The sequence below is a fragment of the Doryrhamphus excisus genome, linkage group LG21, assembly GCF_037039965.1.
Source record: "Doryrhamphus excisus strain RoL-2023G ecotype Guam linkage group LG21, RoL_Dexc_Guam_v1.1, whole genome shotgun sequence".
NCBI classification, from domain to species: domain Eukaryota; kingdom Metazoa; phylum Chordata; class Actinopteri; order Syngnathiformes; family Syngnathidae; genus Doryrhamphus; species Doryrhamphus excisus.
The window spans coordinates 14,886,459-14,910,016 of NC_136377.1; the positions used below are offsets into that span (position 1 = coordinate 14,886,459).

Below are 23,558 nucleotides of genomic sequence, written 5' to 3' on the forward strand. Positions count from 1 at the left end.
GCCTGCACAAACGTCACTCTGACGTCATCGACAGGCTGACATAATGAAGGAAAAGACGTTATGTGAAGTTGGGAATGTCCGCTAGATGGCTATACGGACTTAATAAAGATATTTGAAGAGTCCAACTTTGAGTGTTTGAGCCAACTCGCTCTAAAAAAGGTTCTGTTTTACCAGTGTCTCCTTATTAGTGGACTGTCTTGTCCTATTCATCTACGTCTGGCCTGCTCTTTTGTGTCTCCTCCAATCAGATCTCTCCTTCCTTGTGCAGGTGTGTCTTCCTAGTCTTTGGGGTTCAAGAACCTTCAGCAATCCATCCATTCGTTTTCTGCTGGAGCCTATCCCAGCTGTCTTCGGGCAAGAGGCGGGGTACACCCTGGACTGGTCGCCAGCCAATCACAGGGCCCATATAGATTCATTCAGGCTAACATTCATTCATTCATTCATTCATTCATGCATTCATTTTCTACCGCTTTTTCCTCACGAGGGTCGCGGGGGTCAAAAAGTAAACAAAGAGGAATAAACATCTAACGGCTCAATTACATAACATCAGACTGTTTGTGTGTTGTTACAAATGTTTTGTAACGCCGTCGGAGGCTCCACAGATGAAAAGGTCAGCTGTTGCTAATCTCTGGCACGTTGTGAAGACTTCGTAGAAATAAACAGCTTAGCACGACGCTGCCGTTCCGTCCATGTTGGCACCATACGGACAGGAGTCCTAAATCTGTCCACTGTGGTCAGCCAGGGACGCCGTGAAAGTCCACATTGGTCCAAGAAAGGTTATTTGTGGAGATAAACGTTGATGTAAAATAATACAATTTCTAGGAATGACTTCAGATGAAAAAAAAATCCTTGTGGCTAAATGTGATCAACATAAAGTTAAGCTTCCGTCACAATAATTTCATGTACAGATGATACCCAATGCCACATTACCAAGTGTCCAACACGTAATGCCAGACCACTGGTTGGGCATCAGCCCACCTTTTATTGTGGTTAATTGGATCAAGTAGGATTGAATATTAATAAGTGAAAATCTGTTTATGATCTTCTAATGACGCTTTTTAGAATTATTGGAGCCCTCTAGACATGAAATAACACCTGTACATTTGTATTACCCAATATAGTAGATATAATCATAGAAAATAAGACATATTTGACTCACACTTTTTTTTCTGGACAGTGTTCTTCCCGTGGTGGCTATTGTCTCATCGATGTATTTTAATGGCGGCTTTACATGGCCTTAGACTCCATCCATCCACTTTCTATGCTGCTTATCCTCACTCAGGCTGCGGCTATGCTTGGTGCTAGAGAAAAAGACAAAGGAAAGGGTATTTTGAATGGTAAGTTTAGCTTCAAAGCAGCAACACTCAAGTTGAGATGAGTTTTCACAGAGTGTGTCGACTGCCAGAGAGAAGTGAGAAGGTACCGGAGTACTGACGGTATTTTTTTATTGTCATTTACACATTTACACATCGGTACCTCAACTAATCAACTGAGCCATCTCACCTCAGCAGTTGATTTCTGTGCTTTGAACTGAGAGCTAAAATTTGGGTTTCTGGCAGGCATAGCCGAGGACAACTATCTGGTGGCTTGTGACCATGAATGAAGACGAGAATGGATGATTTTCAACATATCAGCAAAACATACATATATTACAGAGATGTAATTCTGATTTATCAAGCATCATCGGTATTCGTCAGGAAGGGCATCCGGAATATAAAGGGCTCAAGCCAAAACCGGTATGCGGATCAAAAAAGATCCGCAGTGGCGAGTGCGTAATCAAGAAAAAGCTGAAAGAAACAAACAAAAATAATGTGAAAGTATGACAGGAACAACTTCAAATTCTAAGCACCAAATGAATACATGGCTGCACGAGTGGTTATCGGGCAGGCCACACAGCTAGGAGACCTGAGTTTCCTGAACCTGAATTCCACCCTCAGCCATTTCTGTGTGGAGTTTGCATGTTCTCCCTGTGCATGCCCCCCGTGGGTTTTCTCCGGGTACTCCGGTTTCCTCCCACATTCCAAAAACATGCTAGGTTAATTGGCCACTCCAAATTGTCCATAGGTATGAATGTGAGTGTGAATGGTTGTTTGTCTATATGTGCCCTGTGATTGGCTGGCCACCAGTCCAGGGTGCACCCCGCCTCTCGCCCGAAGACAGCTGGGATAGGCTCCAGCACCCCCTGCGTCCCTCGTGAGGATAAGCGGTAGAAAATGAATGAATGAATAAATGAATACAGAGCCACCATCCACCAGTATGAGCCTGGGGTTCATTTTTCATCAAATCTTACTTTATGCGTTCCCATATAATATCAGCGTTTGGGACCCAATGTGAGGTGAGAATGCCTAATTTAGGCGAATATGAAGTACACTTATTTTTTTTATATAATAGGTCGTAGTCAACCACAAAACATTTCTTAATTCATTAATTTTGGAAAAACTGCGATAGAGTGAAGGTGCAATGTTCAAACCACGACGTAGGGAGGGATGACAATACTGGTTATTATAAGTAACTATTGATTACTACGGCTAAGTTACAACAAGTAACCTAGGATACCACATGTAAACTCTTGGACACTACAAATTTCATGTAAGTCATTAATTTTTAGTTAATGTTAGTTACTATAGGCAACTATAGGTAACTTACTAGATATAATTGCCGACTACTAGATGTATTGTTACTTGTTAGAAACAATGTTATTCACTAGAAGTACATATTAGTTGCTAAACATAATGCTAGTTGTTGGTAGTAAATGTTAGCTATTATAAGTAAGGTCAGTTCCAAGGTAATGGTAATGGTAGTTAGTAGAAGGAGGTTAATTACTAGAGGTATGGTAGTTACGAGAAAAAAGTCACCAGACGACCAATAGTAGTTATTAGTTGTAAATGTCCGTTCTTAGAAGTAAGATTAGTTACCAGAAATAATGCTAATGATTGGCGATTGTTATTTGTAGTAACGGTAGTTACTGGAAGTAACCATGAATTAGTAGAAATAATGTTTGGAAGCGATGCCAAAGGTTGCCATATTTATCTAATCTGTCTTATTTTAGCCTATAGGTATTTGTGGTTCACGTGTGTTTATGGACGAAAACAACAGGTTGGTGTGTCTGCTGTGTATTTTTAAACCTTTTGTCGTCCAAAAGCCACTGATTGTTTGATTGGATTAGCCAGCAGGCCACGACAGCAATAACAAGACCGAACAACGCGGATAAGCCAGGATGCTGCCCCCGCTGGTATAAAAGAGCCGAAGCGATCTGAGGACGCCGTCACGCTTCCTGAGGTGTCCTGCAGATCCTCCACGGCTGACAAGAGGTGAGAGTCCTTCCTTTTTACTGCAGTAATATTAGTCAGAGTGAGATGTCATGTTTGATGACCAACAAGGGAGAGGTCATCACCTCATGTGACATCCTTTTCCTGAAAGCAACTTCTTTGTTTGTAACGACGTAATTTAGATGTTATGTGTAGCTAATGAAGTGTTTGCTACTGTCAGGAAGCACCCCCCCCCCCTGATATTTATACATGGTCATCTGAGAAGACGTTTCTCTTGTTGTTGTTGGAAAAGAAGGAAGTAGCAGCGATGGCGGTGAAGTATTTGTGTACTCTTCATGTCCTCATCGCAGAGCTTCTCTTTGGATTTCGTCTCATTAATTCCCAGAAGGGCTGTGATCCATTTAGCGCTCTGTGAATAGTGGCATCCACTGTGTGACATAATCATGCTCAATCAAGCAGCGGCCATTTAGATTAGTCCTAATCTGCCGGGATTAACCTCGGTCACTCCAGCAGTGAAGCCTTGACCTTCAAGTCACCTTCACTATCTTCTCTTTGCCTCCTCAGAACCACTTCCAGAAACTTCCATGGCAAAGTAAGTTGACACTTGAACACAAAAACATTGCACTACAAAGTTACACTACAAAGTTATACAAGAGCACGACATTGGAACGTGACAACAAAGTTTAAAAGTACAACAGGTTAAAGGTTTTAGTGTGTTTCAAATGTTACAACAACAGAATCCAATAATTGAAACACTGAACGATGTAGTACTCTTTGAGTTGTTCCCGTGTTTGAAAATGTAGCCAACTTGAACATAAAAAAGCCCGTCAGAATTCATATCTCCTCAATATCATTTACATCACTTGACTCATCAAAGGAATTCAATATGCTTGCACTGAATAAATGTCACCACTTTGCCACCTGATGATGTTTGATGCCATTCTGTTGGTCCTGATCTTGACTGGAGGAGCATTTCTTTCATCCGTCCATCCATCTTCTGTGCCTCATGAGGGTTGCGGGTATGCTGGAGCCTGCAACACAGCAACATTATATAAGAACATTACACACAGGTAGAACACAACAACATTGCACTAGAACATTGTATGAGAACATTACACTGCATTACACTACAGCGTTATACTATAACACTACACTGGAACACTACATTATACTGGAACACTGCAACATTATATTACAACATTAAATGAGAACATTACACTGCATTACAGTACAACATTATACGAGAACACTACATTATACTGGAAAACTACAACATAGTACAACATTACACTACAAAATCATACTAGAACATTAAACTACAACATTATATGAGAACATTACACAAAAACATGACAGTAGAGCACAACAACATTGTACTACAACATTGTACTACAAGACCAGCGCGAGGTGTATCCCGCCTCTCGCCTGAAGTCAGCTGGGATAGACTCCAGCAAAAACCCCTGTGACCCTTTTGAGGATAAGCATCATAGAAGATGGATGGATGGTATTATAGTACAACATTTTTTATTACAAATTTGTTCTACAATGTTACACAAAAGCTAACACTGTTTGAACGCTAATACTGTTCTTGCTAAGGCCAACCATGGAGAAGATCACAGAAAGACGACTTGAATAGCTTGGAAGGACCAAGTGGTCTCATGCTGGACATCTTTATGATCATCGATCCCCACGATGACATCGTAGCTGCTCATAGACGAGGACTCGGATGAGAGCTAAGCTTCATCCGAGCCGACCTGTAAATCCGTGCCGTCCACATGTAGTGTCATTAATGGGATGAAGGAGGATGAGGCCATTAGTACCTTCTGCTCTCGTTAAGCTAATAAGACTGGTGGTCTTTACAGGGTGTTCAAGAAGACCAGCGGCAATGGGGGGCTCACTCTCTACCTGGGCAAGCGGGACTACGTGGACCACATAACCAGCGTAGAGCAAGTTGGTGCGTCCCTTGTGTGTGTGTGTGTGTGTGTGTGTGTGTGTGTGCACAGTGAAGACTGTTGGGTGACATCACTCTCGTATCTTTCAGATGGGGTGGTCAAGCTGGACCCAGCAAACTTTGGAGACAGAAAAGGTACTTCACATGTCACATGATGGGGGGGGGTCACTAGTAAAACCCTAAAATTCCTGCTGTGTTTGCATGTAGTGTTCGTGCAGCTGGCGTGCGCCTTCCGCTATGGCAGCGATGACCTGGATGTCATGGGTCTCTGCTTCAGGAAGGACATCTGGATCCAGCACGTCCAGATCTACCCGGAAGACCACAAACCCACGCTCACCGCCATGCACGACACACTGATGAAGAAGGCGGGCGACAACTCTTATCCTTTCACTTTCGAAGTATGACACTAAGCATCACAAGCAACATGAATACTAATGCTATATGCCAGCCTACGACAAATTCTCTGGTTGTCTTCCTCTGTTGGTGTAGATTCCCAACAACCTTCCATGTTCAGTGTCGTTGCAGCCCGGACCAGACGACAAGGGCAAGGTATACAATAACGTAGTGGTCCCTCAGCGGTCACTAGTGGGAGCTGTGCTGGATAGACACAGACATACAGACATGGCCAAAAATATAAGGATGCCAAAGATGTCGATGTTTATTCCATACGGTTTACTCTGTTTATGAATAAAGGTGTGCGTGTCTGTTTGTGTCGCAGGCTTGTGGCGTGGACTTTGAAGTGAAGACGTTCCTGGCCATGGAAAAGTGCAACCCTGATGAGAAGATAGAGAAAAAGTGTGTGGACGTGCCACCGTCTCACGTCCCCTCCTCTTCACTCTGACAGCATCTTGTCTTTAACGTGTTGCATTCAGGGACACGGCTCGCCTCATCATCCGTAAAATCCAGTACGCCCCCACTCAGGTGGGCGCCGGGCCCAAGGCGGACATCTGCAAAAGCTTCATGATGTCAGAAAAGCCGGTCCACCTGGAAGCGTCCCTGGAGAAAGATGTACGTGTGCTCGCGAACAGAGTTGCTAACATGGCTGCTAGCATACTCGCTAACGCTCTGCCCTGTTATGCAGCTCTACTTCCACGGAGAGTCCATCCCCATTAAGATCAAGGTGAACAACGAGAGCAACAAAACGATGAAGAAAATCAAGATCACAGGTTGGTAGCTAACCTCACTCAAGGTCACCCGACCTCTGTCAAGGTCATTCAAAGTCACATTCTGGTCTCTCAGTGGACCAAGCCACCGACATCATCCTCTACTCAGCCGACAAATACACCAAGTGCGTCTACACCAAAGAGTTTAAGTATGTAACATCCTCTGGCCTGTCTTTCTCTTCAGCGTCAGGCGGTCCTCACAAGGTTTTTTGTCCTCCACAGCGAGACCATTGAGCCCAGTGGAACCTTGGAGAACACGCTCACCATTGTCCCACTGCTGTCGGACAACAAGGAGAAGAGGGGGCTGGCGTTGGATGGACGCCTCAAGGACGAGGACACTAACCTGGCGTCCACCACCATGTAAGCACATCCCCCAAATTAGGATATTTTGAAATCTCGTGATGAGTCCCATCCTTGGAATTGTGACGGGCAGGCTGACTGAAGGCACGGAGAAGGAAGTGCTGGGGATTCTGGTGTCCTACAAGATCAAGATCAACCTGATAGTGGCTGGAGGAGGGTGAGTGGATGCTTGTCTCCATCGCTTGTCCTCATCAGTGTCCCATGCTAACTCTCCACGTCTCTCCTTGTCCTTTCCCAGCCTGCTGGGGGGTCTCACTTCCAGGTGAGCGCACTTCACCTGCCTCCGCTTTCTGTCATGTGATTTCACTTCCTGTCACATGACAGGGAGGCTCAAACTTGTCTTGACCCCTGTGTGTTTTTCCTCTGCAGCGATGTCACCGCTGAGATACCGCTGATGCTCATGCACCCCAAACCTGAAGGTGACTTGCAACACATACACACCCACACACTTTCACTCACTCACCCTGCTCTTCCTGTCCCCTCTCTTCCTCCTCACCTCTGAGCAGAGTAAAGCCTGCACATTCATGTAAGTCAACAACTTTATTATTTATTTGTTTTGAATCTTCACTGTTAACTGAATATGTTCACGTGTGTGTTAAGAGAGGACATCAGCCTGGATGTGGACAACGCAAAGATACAGGAAGCACAGGACGCCACTGAGAAGAAGTGAGACATGGAGAAAGGAAGTGGCTTGTCATCTTCAGTGCGCACACAGCAGCAGCCATATTTGTTCCGCTTTGTGTAGTTTAGCTGATGTCAAATGACCGTAGAGGAAGTTGAGTGTTTCTATTATTTTGTTATTACATGCTGTGTTTTCTTGCTTGGTGTTGTGAAATAATTAAACATTTGAAAATGTCACAGTTGTTACTTTGTCTGTTTTTGTTGTGACGCAAATGAAATGTTGTGTTCAGCTGTAGGGCAATAATATATTAAAACATGAAATGCTGTTTGTGATCATTTGCTTGTATTGATGGCTAAGTCAACATTTACTAATTCACTAATTATCGTATTGTTAGTTTTGAAAGTTACGCAAATTATATTTATTTGATGCTCCAAAATGCCGCTCGACTTGGGCTTTGCCATCAAAACCGCCATACAGTTCTTTGGAGAAACCGGTAGGGGGCAGCAGCGCGCCTGAGAAGGTCCCCTCCTGCCAAGCGAAGAAAATAATTGACGTCATCACGCTGTACGCGCGGCGCCGCAGCTGCAACATGTCGCTAAATGGAGGTTAGTGAACTTCTAAAGTAAGATATTTCAGTGACATTTCGTACAAACCGGCAAATTTCTGCTCTCCTGGCATGCAAATATACTCCCATCTTAGCCGACATTTCTAACTAAAGCATTTCTCACGTGACCAGAGATCGCTGCTAACGGTTGTTTTGCTAGCTGGCTTGTCATCTCGTTGCTAACCTGATAAAGATGACATGATGGTATCCTTCGGTAGACGAACGAGTTAGGTAGCTAGCTAGCTAGATAGCTAGATAGATAGATGATAAGGTGCACGCTGCTTTACGAGAATAGTGTGAAATGTATCAGCATTTTAGTCTTCAATCCCTTCTCTTCTTCTCTCAGAGGAGGAAGACTTCGAGTGGGAACCCCCCACGGATGCCGAGATGAAGGTGATCCAGGCTCGCAGGGAGAGACAGGACCAGATCAGCAAAGTGATGGGAGACTACCTGCTCAAAGGCTACAAGATGCTGGGGGAGTGCTGTGACTTGTGTGGGGTGCGCCACAGACACACACACACACACACACACACACAAAAGGCAATACACGTGCAGAGTGTTACAGTGTGTGTATCGTGTTTGCAGACTATTTTGCTACAGGATCGCAGACAGAAAAACTATTGTGTCTCGTGTCAGGAGCTGGACTCTGACATTGACAAGGACAACCCTGGTAACACACATCATTTTCATCATCGTCATCATGTCATTATTGCAGTGACATTCTTAGTTGTCGCTTTGTCCCGCCAGCCCTCAATGCGCAGGCGGCGTTGTCTCAGGTCAGAGAACGACGTCTGGCGGCCCAGTCTCCAGCACCGTCCGATCCACCCGAGGTCAACGGAGACGCCGGTGGTGGCAATGTTGGAGGCTCAGTCCCTCAACCCAGACCGGAGCACTGTGAGGGGGCGGCGGCTGGGGGGAGAGCCCTGCCTCCCCCACCTGTCACTCCTTCCCCGGCGGTCCCCGTCACTGTCGTCCCCTCCTCCGCCACCGTCCCCTTGGTCACGGGCCGGCCAGCACCGCCGCCCAGCGTGGCACTGCGCCCCGTGCTGCAGGATGCCGAGGAGGCGGTTATGACCAAACTGCGCTGGGCCAGCAGCCAGCTGCAAAGCGCCACCTCCTTGGAGTCCAGCATCCAGCTTTGCAATCTGATCTCCAGTTGTGCCAACTCCCTTCGCAGCCTCAAGGAGCTCAGCCAGTGAGCGTCCCTTCCTGGGAATTGTGCGCGCTCCTTCCTACCCGGGAAAGCTGACTGACTGTTGAATTGGTGAACGGATTCCAAGGTGTGTTTTTTTTCAACTTGTAACTTATTTTCTACTCTCCCTGTCACATCTGGCCATTAAAATGATTCCAATGAGGTCTCCGTGGCAACCACAGCTGGACTTTGTCATGTATGGCTGGGATGTGTGAATGTCAGCTACTTGGTCACGTGACGTGAGTATTGACCTTCAATCATTTCACTACAACATGACATACTGGAACAGCATGACAACAGCATTATACAACAACATACTACAGCGTTGCATGACAACAGGGTTTGGGAACTTTTTGAGGCCATTAGAGCCACATATTTTAGAGTCTGTGAGGACTAGGAACTTCTTTATTTGACAAGGAGCTAATCTTGAGCTGTGAGAAAAACACAACAAACTTATCAATTCCTTGGAAATCACAGGCGGTTATTACTCAATGGAACAATCTGACTCACTGTGTCATCTTGAAATGCTGAAATCATCACACAGCAACCTATCACTTAAAAGGTAGCTAACAACTTCACAATAAAAGTACCAGTACAAGTTTAGAATAAATAACATTACAGTCCAAAAATACTGTATACTACCTCACACAAGCACATTATACATATATGTAGAACACTATGACGTGCTTGGAGGGGCGTATTAACCTGAAATTACTTCACTGAGTCATGTCCAACCACCCAAATTTCTTAACCAAAATGACCAAAAACTAGCAAGTTTGAACAAAAAAGATGCTTTGTTCTTGTAAATCTGCTGTACCACCAAAGTACTTTTGCGTTAGTTAAACGTTGTCTCCACCAGGGGGCGCCAAATAGGCCACGCGTTCAGTAAACAAACAAACAACAAAAGCTCGATTGTTGTGTTTTCAAACACCCACAATGCTTTGCTCTCCTTCTGTTGGGCGGGGTCAAGTGTTTGCCCCGGCAGCGTGCACGACCAAAACAGTTTATGTTGTCATGTTCACGCGTCCGGAGCCTGAGTCATGCCCCCCTCCCTCACCCAAACACACAGCTGCCCCTGCCCATCTTCACATCACCGGCCTATTTTTAAAAATATCCCGCACCCGGCGTGAACGCGCACGCGCACATGAGTCAGCGTGGAAACTTTGGTGACCTGTCGCGTGCACGACAGACAAGAGCGTGTCAGGATCAAAGTCTGCCGTTACGCGCCCGTGGACGTGGAGATAAAGACTTTACTTTTACACCACCTTGCGAGTGAGTGCGTGAGAGTCCAGCCTGGTAGACGTTGCGACTCCAGTCCGCCGAAGAGTGGACGTTGCGCGTGTGTGCGCTCGTGCGACACCACAAGACCTTTTAAGGAACGCGGACGGAGACATTTGGACCTACAAGTATCTCCAGGATCTTCTAAGACCTTTGGACGTCTTTAGTCGGACTCCACGATGACGTCAGTGTGGAAGAGACTGCAGCGTGTTGGGAAAAAAGCTTCCAAGTTTCAGTTTGTTGCTTCTTACCAGGAACTCATCGTGGAGTGCAATTCGAAATGGTGAGCGCGCACACGCACGTCACTTCACTGTTCCTATTGTCATTATGTTGATGTGTTCATTAACATCTACTTGATTCATGATTGATTCAAGGCGCCTACGTGCGTGAGCGCGCATGTCTGCTTCAGCTGTCTCTAGATGCTTTGACACAACATGACTCCTTTGTTGTCCACTTTAATAGAAAGTAGAAAGTCATAGTGTAGAATAATTTTTTCTGCAACATTATACTATTGGCCACATGCTGACAAACGGAAACTAGCAGGCCAACATGTTTTTTACCGAAGAAAATACACAAAAGACATGTATAATACAGTTTAATGGACCGCATTACTCTGTTACAGTACAGTAGTACAATACAACATTATGCTAGAACATTACACTGTTACAATGTTACAATAACATGACACTATAAAAGAACACATGCTAGGACATTACGCTACAGCATTATGCTAGAGTAGTGTAGTATTACAGCACATTACACATTACACAGGAACATTACAATACAACTGTAATATGACAGTATATAACAGCATACAAGGACACTACAGCATTACATTCCAACATTACACTATTACAGCACATTACACATGAAGACTAGCCTACAACCTTAAACTATAAAGCTACAACATCACACTACAACAGTATGCTATAACAGCACACTGACAGTACACGAGAAGATTACACTACAGCATTACATTACAACATTACACTATTACATCACATTACACACAAAGACTAGCCTACAACCTTATACTATAACACTACAACATCACACTACAGCAGTATGCTATGACAGTACACGAGAAGATTACACTACAGCATTACATTACAACATTACACTATTACATCACATTACACACAAAGACTGGACTACAACCTTATACTATAGAGCTACAACAGTATGCCATGACAGTACACTATGACAGTACATAGAAGATTACACTACAATAGTGCACTACAACATTAAAATAGAACACTACACCACAGCATTACAACAGTACACTACTACAACATCACACTACGACAGTAGGCGGCTACAACAGACTGGAACATTATACAAGAACATTACACTACAGTGTTACGCTACAATATTATACTGGAGCAGTACACCATAACATTACACAGCACAGTACAGAAGAACAGTACACTATATTATTACACTACAAAAGTACTATGACATTAGTACAATGTAAGCCAACATTCAGCGGGCTTCACATGACTGTTATGATGTTTAAACTCAAACACTGTTTATGTGACAAGAACGTGTGCGTGTGCAAGAGTCATGCCTCACATACACGTTCAGAGGTCACATGACTGTGCTGTAACTTCCTCTATCACTTCCTGTGCAACAGCAGACAATTCAACACACACACACACACACACTCACAATGTGGTCATGTAACCTTGGTGATGCCTCTCAATATCACACAAGTCAAGTAGAACAAGCGCCTGGAAGGTCAAACACACAACACACAACATGTGTAAAATGTATACACACACACATTTTTGTGTATTAATGTGTGTGTGTGTGTGTGTGTGTGCAGGCAACCAGACAAGCTGCGGGTGGTTTGGACAAGGAGGAACAGACGCATGTGCTCCAAGGTGACACAAACTACACAGGCAAAGTCAAATACACACACGCACATACACAGAATGAAGTATTGTGTGTGTGTGTGTGTGTGTGTGTGTGTGTGTGTGCAGCTGCACAGTTGGCAGCCGGGCATCAAGAACCCGTACAGAGGAATGGTCCTTTGGCCCGTTCCAGAGAACATGGACATCTCAGTCACACTCTTCAAGGTAACGTGCACACTCACCGCACCGTGCACGACAGAGTGACAGTGTGACATGTGTGTTGTTGTGTGTTCAGGAAGCAGGTGCTGACATTTTTGAGGACAAGGAGTGGACCTTTGTCATCGAGGGTGTGAGTATGTGGTGGTTTCCACGGTGACCCTCACCACCGCCCCTCTGATCAAAGTGTGGTATCACCCACAGGAGAGCAAAGGTCATCGCAAAGTGCTGGCGTCAGCTGACATCAACCTGAAGAACTTTGCTAGTCCAACACCGACCCAAACGGACCTGAACCTCCGTCTGAAGCCGCTGTCTGTCAAAGTGGTGGAGGCGTCGCTCAGGTTGTCTCTGTCGTGCATCTTTGTCCGTGAGGGAAAAGCCACGTGAGTAGACGCTGACAAATGGATGGTGGTGCTAGCGAAGCGCTAACCGTTAAAAATATAAAAATATACGCGCAGAGATGAAGACATGCAAAGCCTCGCCAGCCTGATGAGCGTCAAACCCGACGTGGCCAACATGGATGACTTCAACGAGAGCGACGAAGACGCCGACAACGCAAGGGCGACAGGTGAAGGTCGACACTTGCGGCCGCTTCCTGTTCCTGCCTGTCTTCCTTCATTTCACGTCCCGCCTTTTTCTCCCCTCTGGCCAATACAGTCATACCACGCTCTCTCACACGTCCCAATCGCCCCGCCCCTCCTCCACCCGAGCCTATAAACACCTTGTCAGGTAGCGTCCTCTGCTTGCTCCTTTGTTTCTGTGCCTGCCGCTCAGAGTTGGAGTCATGTGACTTTGTCGAGATGCCGCAGTGTGAAGAAACATCTCAGAAATAATCTATTGTAAATGAAAAGGTTGATGTGGAAGGTAGCGTCTCCATCACTTTGTTTAGCGTCATAGCATCATGCTAACATCCCCATGGAGCTCAGCACTTCTCATTTCATCTCATTTCCTTTCCTCTGTTGTGTTGGTCTTCTCTTCGTTCTTCAAGCATCCAAACATCCCGGCCCCGCCCTGCACCACCACCCCTCGCCTACGGGCGCCGCCCCTGCGCCGTCCCCTCAACAATACCCCCAGTCCCAGCCGAAAAAAGCAACCCCTCCATCTTCTCCCCCATTTGTTTGTGGTCTACCTGGCAACTCCCCCCCAATACACGAAGGTCTGCCCCCCCCAGAGAAGTCCTTCAGCTGGACCACTGCCCACCAAGCACATGTTACGTCACGCCCAGACACCTGCACATCCTCCTTCGCACTTACTCTCATTTCTCCACGGCCCCAGCCAGCTAACCCTCAAGCCCCACCCACTCACCCTCCTCTCTCTCGACCACCGTCGCTGCCCAGAATCTTCCAGTCAGACTCTGGAAAAGGTATCATGGTGGCAGCATCTGCATGTTCATCAGCTGTCATGTTGGTGGGGGTTGGGACTAGGCTGGGGGGGGGGGGGGTTCTGAACACGCGTATGAATGCATGCTAGCTCCTCTTCTTCTCCCTCAGCTGCTGTGTCGTATCAGCGACGCCCCCAAGAGGTCCAAACACCACATGACCTCGGTGCCACGTCGGGTGGGTCAGGCGACATCTTGGACTGTCGTCTTGTGGTGGTGGGTCAATTATAGCTGACTGTCAGTCATCTTTGTTGCATCTGCTAGGTCGTCACATTTTCACAGCTCACATTGTCAAGTCAGACCCCCGCCCTTCCACACCCTCGCCGTTGTACGCCGAGGCTCCACCCCCCGAGTCAACAGGTGACTTTCTGCCTTTGGACTATTGATATGGCTTCTCCCCTGCCTAACTCTGCCCCCCCCAACAGCTCTTCAGGCGGCGTGTGTGACCTCTGATGACCCTCCCAACACTGGTGACAAAATCCCGGTTCCTCTGTTGAGTCGCCCTGACCTCGACGCCCTCTGTGAGCCTGCCGCCCCAATTCTTCGGCCTACCCTCCCGCGTTCCTCCCCCCCTTGCTCGCCATCTTCAGCCGCTCAGATCAGCACCCCGACCAACGGTAAACAAGCGTCCAATCAGATTTTAGCATCTTCTTGATAAGAAGCGATTTGTCATGTGCTGCGTGCAGAGGCCACGCCCCCCCTCACTCAAGCAGACAAGGAAGTGACACCCATTGACAAGAAAAGAACGCCAACCACGCTTGCTGATGGCATCACAGCATCCAATCCACCAACCACAGCAAATGATGCCAAGGCGGCCACGCAGCCACAAGCAGGGGGGGGCAGGTGAGGTCTCCCACACACACACACGCACACGCACACGCACACGCACACACAAATGTACCTTTGCAGTGAAAGAGTGTGTCTGCTTTGTGTGTGTGCACCCGCCACGCATTCTTGATGCTTAGCTTGATGCCTAGCTCCTGTGCTAACTGGATGCTACCATGAGCTAGCTGAGTGGTTTTGACTCCGCCTCCTGCTGAAGAGGACTTTTCACTTGTGGTTTGCTTCTTCCTCTGCTTTTTACGACCCTGCGTCCTGTTCGATCCCTCGCCAGTCCTGCCCAATCCCAATCTGAGATGACAATAGCGCCGCCCCCTCCTTGGCCATTCTGTGAGACCACCGCCCCCCAGCTGCCCTCCACCCCTGCCAATCACGGTGGTGGCGACATCAACACCGAGAATGATGTCGTCTTTGACAAGAGGAAGTTAGGAGGCTGCTTCGCTCAGCAGCACTCCTCCAGGAGAGCCACAGGGTGAGTTCTCAAGAAGAGCAGCAGGAGCCAAAGACTGAATCCTCTCATTCTCCTCCTCCTCTGCAGCCTCCTCCTGCACGACACCTCCACCACGGTGGAGCAGGAGGACGAGCAAAGACAGGAGGAGAGGAAGCGACATGAGCAAGAAAAAAGGAGACTGGTGGAAGAGGAAAAGAGGAGAATCTTGCAGGAGCAGGAGGAGGCCAAGAAGCTGAAGGAGAGGAGGAGGCGCGAGCAAGAGAGACTCCTCGAGGAATGGAATATAAGGCAAGATGAGGAGGACAGGAGGAGAGAGAAGGGGCTGTCTCTCCTAGAGGAGGCAGAGGTGGAGGAGGAGCAGATGTTGGTGCAAAAAGATACAGAGCAACACAAAGTGAAAGAAGAGGAGGAACAGGAGAGGATAAGGAGAGAGGCGGAGAAGAGGAAGGAAAAAGAGGAAGAGGCAAAGAGGGTGCAAAGATTGAAGGAGATGAAAGACAAGATGGAGGAGAAAAGGAAGGACGAGGAGAGAAAAAGGAGGGAGGAACAAAGTAAGAAAATGGAGGAAGAAGAGATGACGAGAAGGAGAGAGGAAGAGAGGAGGATGAAACTACAAGAGGAGGAGAAAAGAAACACTGAAAAGAGGAGACGTGAAGCGGAGGAGATAAGTAGAAAGATAGAGGAGGAAGAGAAAAGACAGGAAGAAAAGAGAAGATGTGAAGAGGAGGAGAGAAGCAGAAAAAGAGAGGAGGAGCAGGAGAGAAGACAGGAAGAAAAGAGGAGACATGAAGAGGAGAGAAAGAGAAAAGAGGAGGTGAAAAAGAGAGAGGAAGAGAGAAAAGAGGAAGAGGAAAGAAAGAAGAGGCGAAATGAGGAGGAGCAGAGTGTCAAAGAGGAAAAAGAGAGGGAGTTTCAAAGACTGAAGGAGGAGAAAGACAAGATGGAGGAGGAAAAGAAGAGGAAGAAGCTTGAGGAGGAGAGGAAGACAAAGGAGGAAGAGGAGAGAAAGAGCATTGATGAGGATGAGAGAAGGAAGAAGCTAGAGGAGGAGATAAAGACAAAGGAAGAAAATGAGAGAAAGAGGAGAGAAGAGGAAGAGAAAAAACAGGAAGAAAAAAGGAGGATTGAAGAGGAGAGGGTGAAAGGGGAAAATGAGAAGAAGAAGCTAGAGGAGGAGATAAAGACAAAGGAGGAAGAAGAGAGAAAGAGGAATCACGAGGAGGAGAGAAGGAAGAAGCTAGAGGAGGAGATAAAGACAAAGGAGGAAGAGGAGAGAAAGAGGAATCACGAGGAGGAGAGAAGGAAGAAGCTAGAGGAGGAGATAAAGACAAAGGAGGAAGAAGAGAGAAAGAGGAATCACGAGGAGGAGAGAAGGAAGAAGCTAGAGGAGGAGATAAAGACAAAGGAAGAAAATGAGAGAAAGAGGAATCATGAGGAGGAGAGAAGGAGGAAGCTAGAGGAGGAGATAAAGACAAAGGAAGAAAATGAGAGAAAGAGGAATCATGAGGATGAGAGAAGGAGGAAGCTAGAGGAGGAGATAAAGACAAAAGAAGAAAATGAGAGAAAGAGGAGAGAAGAGGAAGAGAAAAAACAAGAAAAAAGGAGGATTGAAGAGGAGAGAGTCAAAGTGGAAAAGGAGAAGAAGCTAAATGAGGAAAGGAGGAAGCTAGAGGAGGAACAAGCGATGGTGCAAAGGAGAAAAGAGGAGGAGCTGGAAAGGAGGAGAGAAGAAGAGAGGAGGACCGAAGAAGACGAGGAGAGGCGGAAAAATGAGGAGGAGCAAAAAGTGCAGGAGGAAAAGAAAAGGGTGGAGCAGAGAGTGAAGGAGGAGAACCACAGGATGGAGGAGAGGGGAAAGTGTGAGGAGAGACAGAAGAAAGAGGATGAGGACAGAAAGAGGGAGGAAGAGGAGAGTCAGAAAAAGGCGGAAGAAGAGCTGAAGAGAAGGAGCGAAGATGAGAGGAGGAACATGCTCGAGCAGGAGAGACAAGGAGAAGGAGAAGAAAAGGGGAGAAAGAGGAGGGATGAGGTGGAGAGGAGAAAGAAGCTCGACGAGGAGATAGAGATAAAGGAGGAAAATGAGCGAAAGAGGAGGCTAGAGGAAGAGGAGAAAAAACAGGAAGAAAAAATGAGAATTGATGAGGAGGAGAGAAAGACAAATGAGGAAAAGAAGAGGAAGGAGGAAGAAGAAAAGATGGAAAAGACGAAAAAAGAGGAGGAGGTGAACGGGAGGAGAGAGGAGGAGCAAGTGGCCAGCAGGAAGCAGGAGGAGAAGTTCAAGTGTGCGCCTTTAATTCTCAGCCAATCAGAACAGAGCAAATCAGCCAATCAGAGGTGAGTTGAACCACTCGTCACTAAAAGGCTCAGTAGTGTGGCATGGGCACGCCACCCACATTAGAGCCCATGACCCCGGGTCCAAGTCCCCTTGGGAACATTGTAGAAGGGAAAAGATGCGTCCAACCCTCTGCCGAGGAAACCCAACCTTTGTGCAGAGGGTGAGACAGTCTCCGTGTCCAAGTCCTCGTGTGTGTCTCCTTGTCCAGCTATCATGGTCCAGATGGAACCTGGAACCTCTTTCATGGACATTTCCTTTCTTCTTCACAGGGAAACCGTTGAGGTGGATGCTCTTGTTGAACAGCCAATCACAACCAAGCACCTGCCTCCTGATCAGCCTGCCATGTCAGTCACAGCCAAGGCCCCGCCTCCTGAAAAAGCGGAAAGGATGATGTTCCAAGGGGACTTCCAGCTGGGCCACAAGGCGGGCGAAGGTGCTGACGAGGAGGAGGAAGGGGAGGCAGAGGGGTGAGTCCTTGCATGGTGTTTGTAAACACACACACACAAGCGCACACACTCACATGCACGGTCTGGTCTGTTTCCGTTATTTGGATGAAACCGGGTCAACAAGGCGCCTTGGAACGGCACCAATGCAAAGTCTGGAGGAGACGCGCCTGTGTCACATGACGCAGCTGGGCACTTCCACCCCAGCCCCCTTTCACTGGAGGTGGAGCCATCTCTCCTCAGATCGTACACCCAAACCAGAGCAGGAGAAGGCCGCCTCAGAACGCCAAGATGGAGGCGCTGCACCATGGGTGGGCTCAGTCCAGATGAGCTCAGCATCTGACCAAAACATCCTGGTCTGGGGGAAGTGCTGAAGAAGGAGGAGCCGGGCTGGTCGACAGGAAGTGTCATATGGCGTCAATGTTGACTTTTAAGCGTGTCCATCATCATCCTCATCGCTCGTGCATGAAAATGTTGCTGCCTGCTGGCTGTTATGCTCCGCCTCCTGGAAGCGTGCAGCGTGACGTGATGGACAGGAAGAAGAAAATCAGCTTCTAAAATGTTCTTTCCCCAGCACACCTGCTGTCCACCGTGACAACCATGATAATGGCGTCGGGATGAAGACGGTGGCTGCTGATGAAGCTGTTAGCATCACCACGGTGCACGAGAGTCACCATGACACCAAAATGGCCGCTATTTCACAAGAAGAAGAAAGTCCCACCCTCCGCCCTCTGGCCAAGCATCAGCTGCTCCAAGAGGAGGAGCGTCACCTATTGGCTAAAATCCACATGATGATCCGTGACACGTCCCCCATCGCCAGGAAGCGCCTTGTTCCCGCTCCAGGAGAGATCCACCATGACCAAGACGCGGAGTCAAACATCCTGGCTGATGGCAAGGAGTCGTCAAAGTGGGGGTGGGAAGAGGATGTGTAAGTGGCCGTAGGCTGCCGGGTCTTGACGCCATTATGTGTGACGTACACACACACACACACACACACACACACACACACGCAATGTGACATCACCATCAGTGACTGACTTGCCTCACCTACTCCTCTGAAGTTCTTCATCTGCATCTCCCCGTAGGTCACGTGACGAGTGGAGCACCCCGCCTGATGGCTTCTCTTATCGCCAAGGTAACAAGGTACCATCTGGGCCAATCAGAGAGCAGGCTGATGGCAAGGACGACTCCAGCGACGACCTCGTGACCTCCAGCCAGTCACTGCTGCAGTGGTGCCAGGAGGTCACGACCGGCTACGTGGGGGTCAAGGTCACCAACTTCAGCACTTCCTGGAGGAACGGCTTGGCCTTCTGCGCCATCCTGCACCACTTCCACCCCACCCTTGTGTATGTGTGTGTGACAGCGTGTAACTGTCAATCACTGGTCACACCCGGCAATCTCATTTTTTGTCCCCTCAGAGATTTTGATCAGCTGAAATCACACGATATCAAAATGAACAACAAGAAGGTGAGCCTGATGCTGTCATCGTGTGACCTGTACCTTCTAGCAGCAGCATGTAGAAGCTTCCAGAAACATTCAGTCTCGTCCCATAAGGCCTTTGACGCGTTCGAGTCTTTGGGCATCTCTCGCCTGCTGGAGCCGTCCGACATGGTCCTGCTGTCGGTTCCGGACCGTCTCATCGTAATGACGTACCTCAGCCAGATCCGATCTCACTTCACCCAGCAGGAGCTCAGTGTGCTTCACATCGAGCACAACGCTAGTCGCTCCAGCTACGGCCCCGCCCTCGCCAGCCCGCCACCCTCTGACCTTCACGCCGCCGCCTTCTGTGTGGCACGACTCAGTGAGGGAGCCGGCTTGCAAGAAGGAGATGCCGCTTTGCTTGTCCCGCCCCCGAGATCCAAGAGGACGGCTAAAGGTCAGGGTTGAGCAATGAATGTTCTTAAGTTGCCGTGTTGTTAACATGTGTTGATGTGTAGTCACGTTCATGTTCTATATGTATGTTGATGTGTAGTCACGTTCATGTTCTATATGTATGTTGATGTGTAGTTACGTTCATGTTCTATATGTATGTTGATGTGTAGTTACGTTCATGTTCTATATGTATGTTGATGTGTAGTTACGTTCATGTTCTATATGTATGTTGATGTGTAGTTACGTTCATGTTCTATAAGTATGTTGCCGTGTTGTTAACATGTGTTGATGTGTAGTTACGTTCATGTTCTATATGTATGTTACGACTCCACTAACAGCCTTTCTCCTTCTTTGTTGCAGAAGAATCCCTGTTTGCCATCCCAGGGACCAGGCCCACTTCCCAGGCAGCCAAATCCGGACCCCCACAGGTGTCTTCTTCCCTCCTTCATCACCTCACATGATGATGAGGCAACAGGTCATGTGATGCTTTTATGTTGTATGTGTGCAGGATGGAAGTGAGAGCATCAACTTGGCCTCAGAAACCACACAAGAACCTGGTCAGTTCCTCACACACACACACACACACACACACACACACACACACACACACAATGACTTCATCTATTTTATTGTGTGTGTGTGCATGTGTATATGTACGCAGAGTCGCAGTGTGTCAAAGCAGAAGACAAGACGATGGTCAGTCACCTCTTCCTTCCCCAACCGCCTTTTCTCCTTCGGCTGCACGTTTACCTGCCACACACATCACATGACCACGTGATGATGTCAACATCCACCATTCACACATCTCTCTAATCTGTGGATCTTCTGGTTTGCCTCCTTTCCTTCTCGGCTTGTGCTGTACGTTCATGTGCGTGTACGTGCACACGTCATGCATCCTCTGGTCAGCACCTGCAGGACACTAGTCAGTATGTGCTGAACGAGCTGGTGGCGTTGGAGGCGGAGCAAAAGCACATTGATACCAGGGCGGCGGTGGTGGAGCGTTGCCTGCGGAGCCTCATGGAGACAGGTGGGATATTTGCGTGCGTGTTCTCTCATTGAAAGACATAATGCATAATGTGTGTGTGTGTGTGTGTGTGTGCGTGTGACTTGTGACAGGAAGTGACCGTGACGAGGAGGAGAGGCTGATTCAGGAATGGTTCACTCTAGTCAACAAGAAGAACGCTCTGATACGAAGACAGGACCACCTGGAACTCATGTACGTCCCCCTCAACATCTCATCTCCATGATGATGATGATGATGATGATGATGGTGATGATGATGATGATGACAGGCAGGAGGAACAGAACCTGGAGAGAAAGTTTGAGCTGCTGACTCGAGAGCTGCGAGTCATGATGGCGATAGAAGGTCAGCTGACCACTCTGGTGTCACGTAGGGTGTCATGTGACTCTAGTGACATGTGTGTTTGTGTGTATATGTGTGTGTGTTTCATGCAGACTGGAAGAAGTCGTCTGCTCATCAAGAGCGGGAGCAGCTCCTGCTTCAGGAGTTGGTGTCTCTGGTCAACCAGCGTGATGACATCATCCAGAACCTGGACGCCAAGGAGCGAGGGTGGGTGTGGTGAGCCTTCATTCGTAACAAAGGTCTCAGTGTGTGTGTGTGTGTGTGTGTGTGTGTGTGTGTGTGTGTGTGTGTGTGTGTGTGTGTGTGTGTGTAGGGCAATGGAGGAGGACGAGCGTCTGGAGCGCGGTCTGGCCATGAGGAGGAGGAAGTACGACAACAAGGACAAGTGTGTCCTACAGTGACACACGCGCACATGTTTTGATATGTTGCCATGGCGACTGCCACCACCGCTGCTGCCGCTGCTAGAACGACATGTATGATGTGGAGATTTACACTTTTTGCTGTGTAGTTTTTGTAGTAGATGTCGTGAGCTGGACTCAACATGGCGGCTGCCTATTTGAATGTCATGTGGTTCAATGGCACGACCTTCATGACCGTAAAGCTGCAGCAATATTGTCCAAACCGACATTGAAAGTATGCTATGTACAGTATACCAACGATATACTGTTGCTTAAATTGCCTTTGTTTAGTACGGTTGCTCACTCTCAGGAAAATACTGCCATCTAGCGTTTAGGGAAAGAATTGCAAGGTTTAAACTCAGTCTGTGAAAAGTCACTTTCCGGCACTACAAAGCTTAATCCTAATTCTTTCACATCTTCGAATGTTTTTCAGAAAGGTAACGGAACAATTAGTTACTACGTACATTTATGAAGGATTGTTTACGTTATCATTTAATAACTGTTAACTTTTTGATTTGCACAACACTGTTAGACAGTGGTCAGTGCCAATTTCAGACAAAAGCGTGATGCGCCGGCCACGCGAGCAAAGGATGGGCGGAACCATAAAGTCTTTTGTACTGGTTGTTTGAGAAGCCGCCAGCAGGTGGCGCCAGAACCTGTATCTTTTTAATACTTGAAAAAGACAATGTTTGGAAGAAGTAAAATCTTCAAATAAAGTATCAATGATATTTATCAGAAGGGCTTTTTAAGTTTGTGATATTGCTAACTGAAAGTGACGGCGTGTGTCCGCACGCGCCCTTGGAGGCGTTAAAAAGAAAGGTCCCATGATGAAAGTGCGGGCCAGGAACAACAAGGCAAACAAGACGTAAAGGAAAGATGGAAGGAAAGTCAACTTTGTGGCAGGCTAGGAAGAATAGAAAGGGGGGAGAAAAATGATCAGCGTTTTCAACGGAAAAGCCACAGAAGACGATGAACTCTTAATGTAAACAATGTCTACATTCTAGCGCTCGACCAGGACCCGTCGGAACCAAAGTGGACCTGCTCTTGTGTTGCACGCGATGACACGTGCACATAAACCGACGCGCGCGCGCACACGCACGCAGTGTTTGGCTTTGGGTGAGGAAAAGTTGAGCTTTTCCACCTATTGCTTTCTTCAAACTCAGCAGCTTCATGATGCTGCTTTGCCACATGACACCCCCCCCCCTTTTTTTTTCTGAGCACAGCTTCCACAGAGTCCTATTTTTCCACATGGCGGATGCTTTGTTCCGTTCTCAAACTTTCCATGACTTTCTTTACTGCTTTGTGAGTGTGTGTTAGTCCGAGTCAGTCAAAATGTATTTCCTGCTCAGTTGAAGGTCAAACCTGATTGGATCAGAACCTTTAGGAATCAAACCTGTGTAACTCACATCAGTGTCTCCTCACCTGGAATGTCTGTGCACCACTTTGGACCACAAGGCCACAGCTAATTGCTCCAGTCTGTGTGTGTGTGTGTGTGTGTGTGTGTGTGTGTGTGTGTGTGTGTGTGTGTGTGTGTGTGTGTCTGTGTGTGTGTGTGTGTGTGTGTGTGTGTGTGTGTGTGTGTGTGTGTGTGTGTGTGTGTCTGTGTGTGTGTGTGTGTGTGTGTGTGTGTGTGTGTGTCTGTGTGTGTGTGTGTGTGTGTGTGTGTGTGTGTGTGTGTGTGTGTGTGACATAGGACACCGTGGTTGAGAAGAATGAATGAGTGTTTGATCTGGCACCCACACATGCACATGTTGGGTCGGTAGGTTCTGTTACGACCCAAAACAAACAAACGCAAGCTAGCTTCACATATGTGTTTGAATGTCAGAAGTCTGCGTATAAGTGTGTGCAAAATCAAAGGATGCAAGGGGAGGGGCCTTGCTGATGCATATAAAAGAGGCTAAAAGCACAAATATGCTTAGAAATTAGCCCATATTTTTTTAAAAAAACAACCTCCATCACCATTATCATCA

General features: G+C 47.4%; 3 protein-coding genes across 8 annotated transcripts; all 3 read left to right on the forward strand.

The window, feature by feature from the left end:
- Window positions 1-3,183: 3,183 nt before the first annotated feature.
- Window positions 3,184-7,599, forward strand: arr3a (arrestin 3a, retinal (X-arrestin)). Its single transcript, XM_058086757.2, has 16 exons — window positions 3,184-3,311; window positions 3,834-3,861; window positions 5,132-5,223; window positions 5,311-5,355; window positions 5,428-5,618; window positions 5,710-5,769; window positions 5,939-6,015; window positions 6,093-6,228; window positions 6,302-6,386; window positions 6,460-6,532; window positions 6,606-6,743; window positions 6,817-6,900; window positions 6,982-7,005; window positions 7,113-7,162; window positions 7,250-7,269; window positions 7,344-7,599. The coding sequence occupies exons 2-15, from the start codon at window positions 3,854-3,856 to the stop codon at window positions 7,252-7,254; spliced, it is 1,068 nt and encodes a 355-aa protein (XP_057942740.1). The 5' UTR covers window positions 3,184-3,311; window positions 3,834-3,853; the 3' UTR covers window positions 7,255-7,269; window positions 7,344-7,599.
- Window positions 7,600-7,837: 238 nt separating this feature from the next.
- znrd2 (zinc ribbon domain containing 2) lies at window positions 7,838-9,325 on the forward strand. 2 transcript variants are annotated; one of them, XM_058086758.2, is made up of 4 exons: window positions 7,838-7,970; window positions 8,316-8,467; window positions 8,555-8,639; window positions 8,717-9,325. In XM_058086758.2, the coding sequence occupies exons 1-4, from the start codon at window positions 7,955-7,957 to the stop codon at window positions 9,166-9,168; spliced, it is 705 nt and encodes a 234-aa protein (XP_057942741.1). In that variant the 5' UTR covers window positions 7,838-7,954; the 3' UTR covers window positions 9,169-9,325. The 2 variants fall into 2 exon arrangements, with proteins under 2 accessions (XP_057942741.1, XP_057942742.1); XM_058086759.2 differs by having other exon boundaries at window positions 7,918-7,987.
- Window positions 9,326-10,329: 1,004 nt separating this feature from the next.
- LOC131138109 (EH domain-binding protein 1-like protein 1) lies at window positions 10,330-22,326 on the forward strand. 5 transcript variants are annotated; one of them, XR_013625196.1, is made up of 26 exons: window positions 10,330-10,722; window positions 12,265-12,322; window positions 12,422-12,517; window positions 12,588-12,641; window positions 12,713-12,891; window positions 12,967-13,076; window positions 13,166-13,237; window positions 13,999-14,064; window positions 14,151-14,246; window positions 14,312-14,503; window positions 14,573-14,729; window positions 15,001-15,198; window positions 15,265-17,511; window positions 17,782-17,979; window positions 18,530-18,883; window positions 19,041-19,301; window positions 19,374-19,422; window positions 19,510-19,831; window positions 20,188-20,255; window positions 20,336-20,384; window positions 20,489-20,523; window positions 20,743-20,854; window positions 20,944-21,043; window positions 21,120-21,193; window positions 21,283-21,473; window positions 21,504-21,564. XR_013625196.1 is itself a non-coding variant. In XM_058086748.2 (26 exons), the coding sequence occupies exons 1-26, from the start codon at window positions 10,619-10,621 to the stop codon at window positions 21,589-21,591; spliced, it is 5,454 nt and encodes a 1,817-aa protein (XP_057942731.2). In that variant the 5' UTR covers window positions 10,330-10,618; the 3' UTR covers window positions 21,592-22,326. The 5 variants fall into 5 exon arrangements, 4 of the variants coding, with proteins under 4 accessions (XP_057942731.2, XP_057942732.2, XP_078643896.1 ...); XM_058086748.2 differs by having other exon boundaries at window positions 21,283-21,397; window positions 21,504-22,326; XM_058086749.2 differs by lacking the exon at window positions 13,166-13,237 and having other exon boundaries at window positions 10,331-10,722; window positions 21,283-21,397; window positions 21,504-22,326.
- The last annotated feature ends 1,232 nt before the right edge of the window (window positions 22,327-23,558 follow it).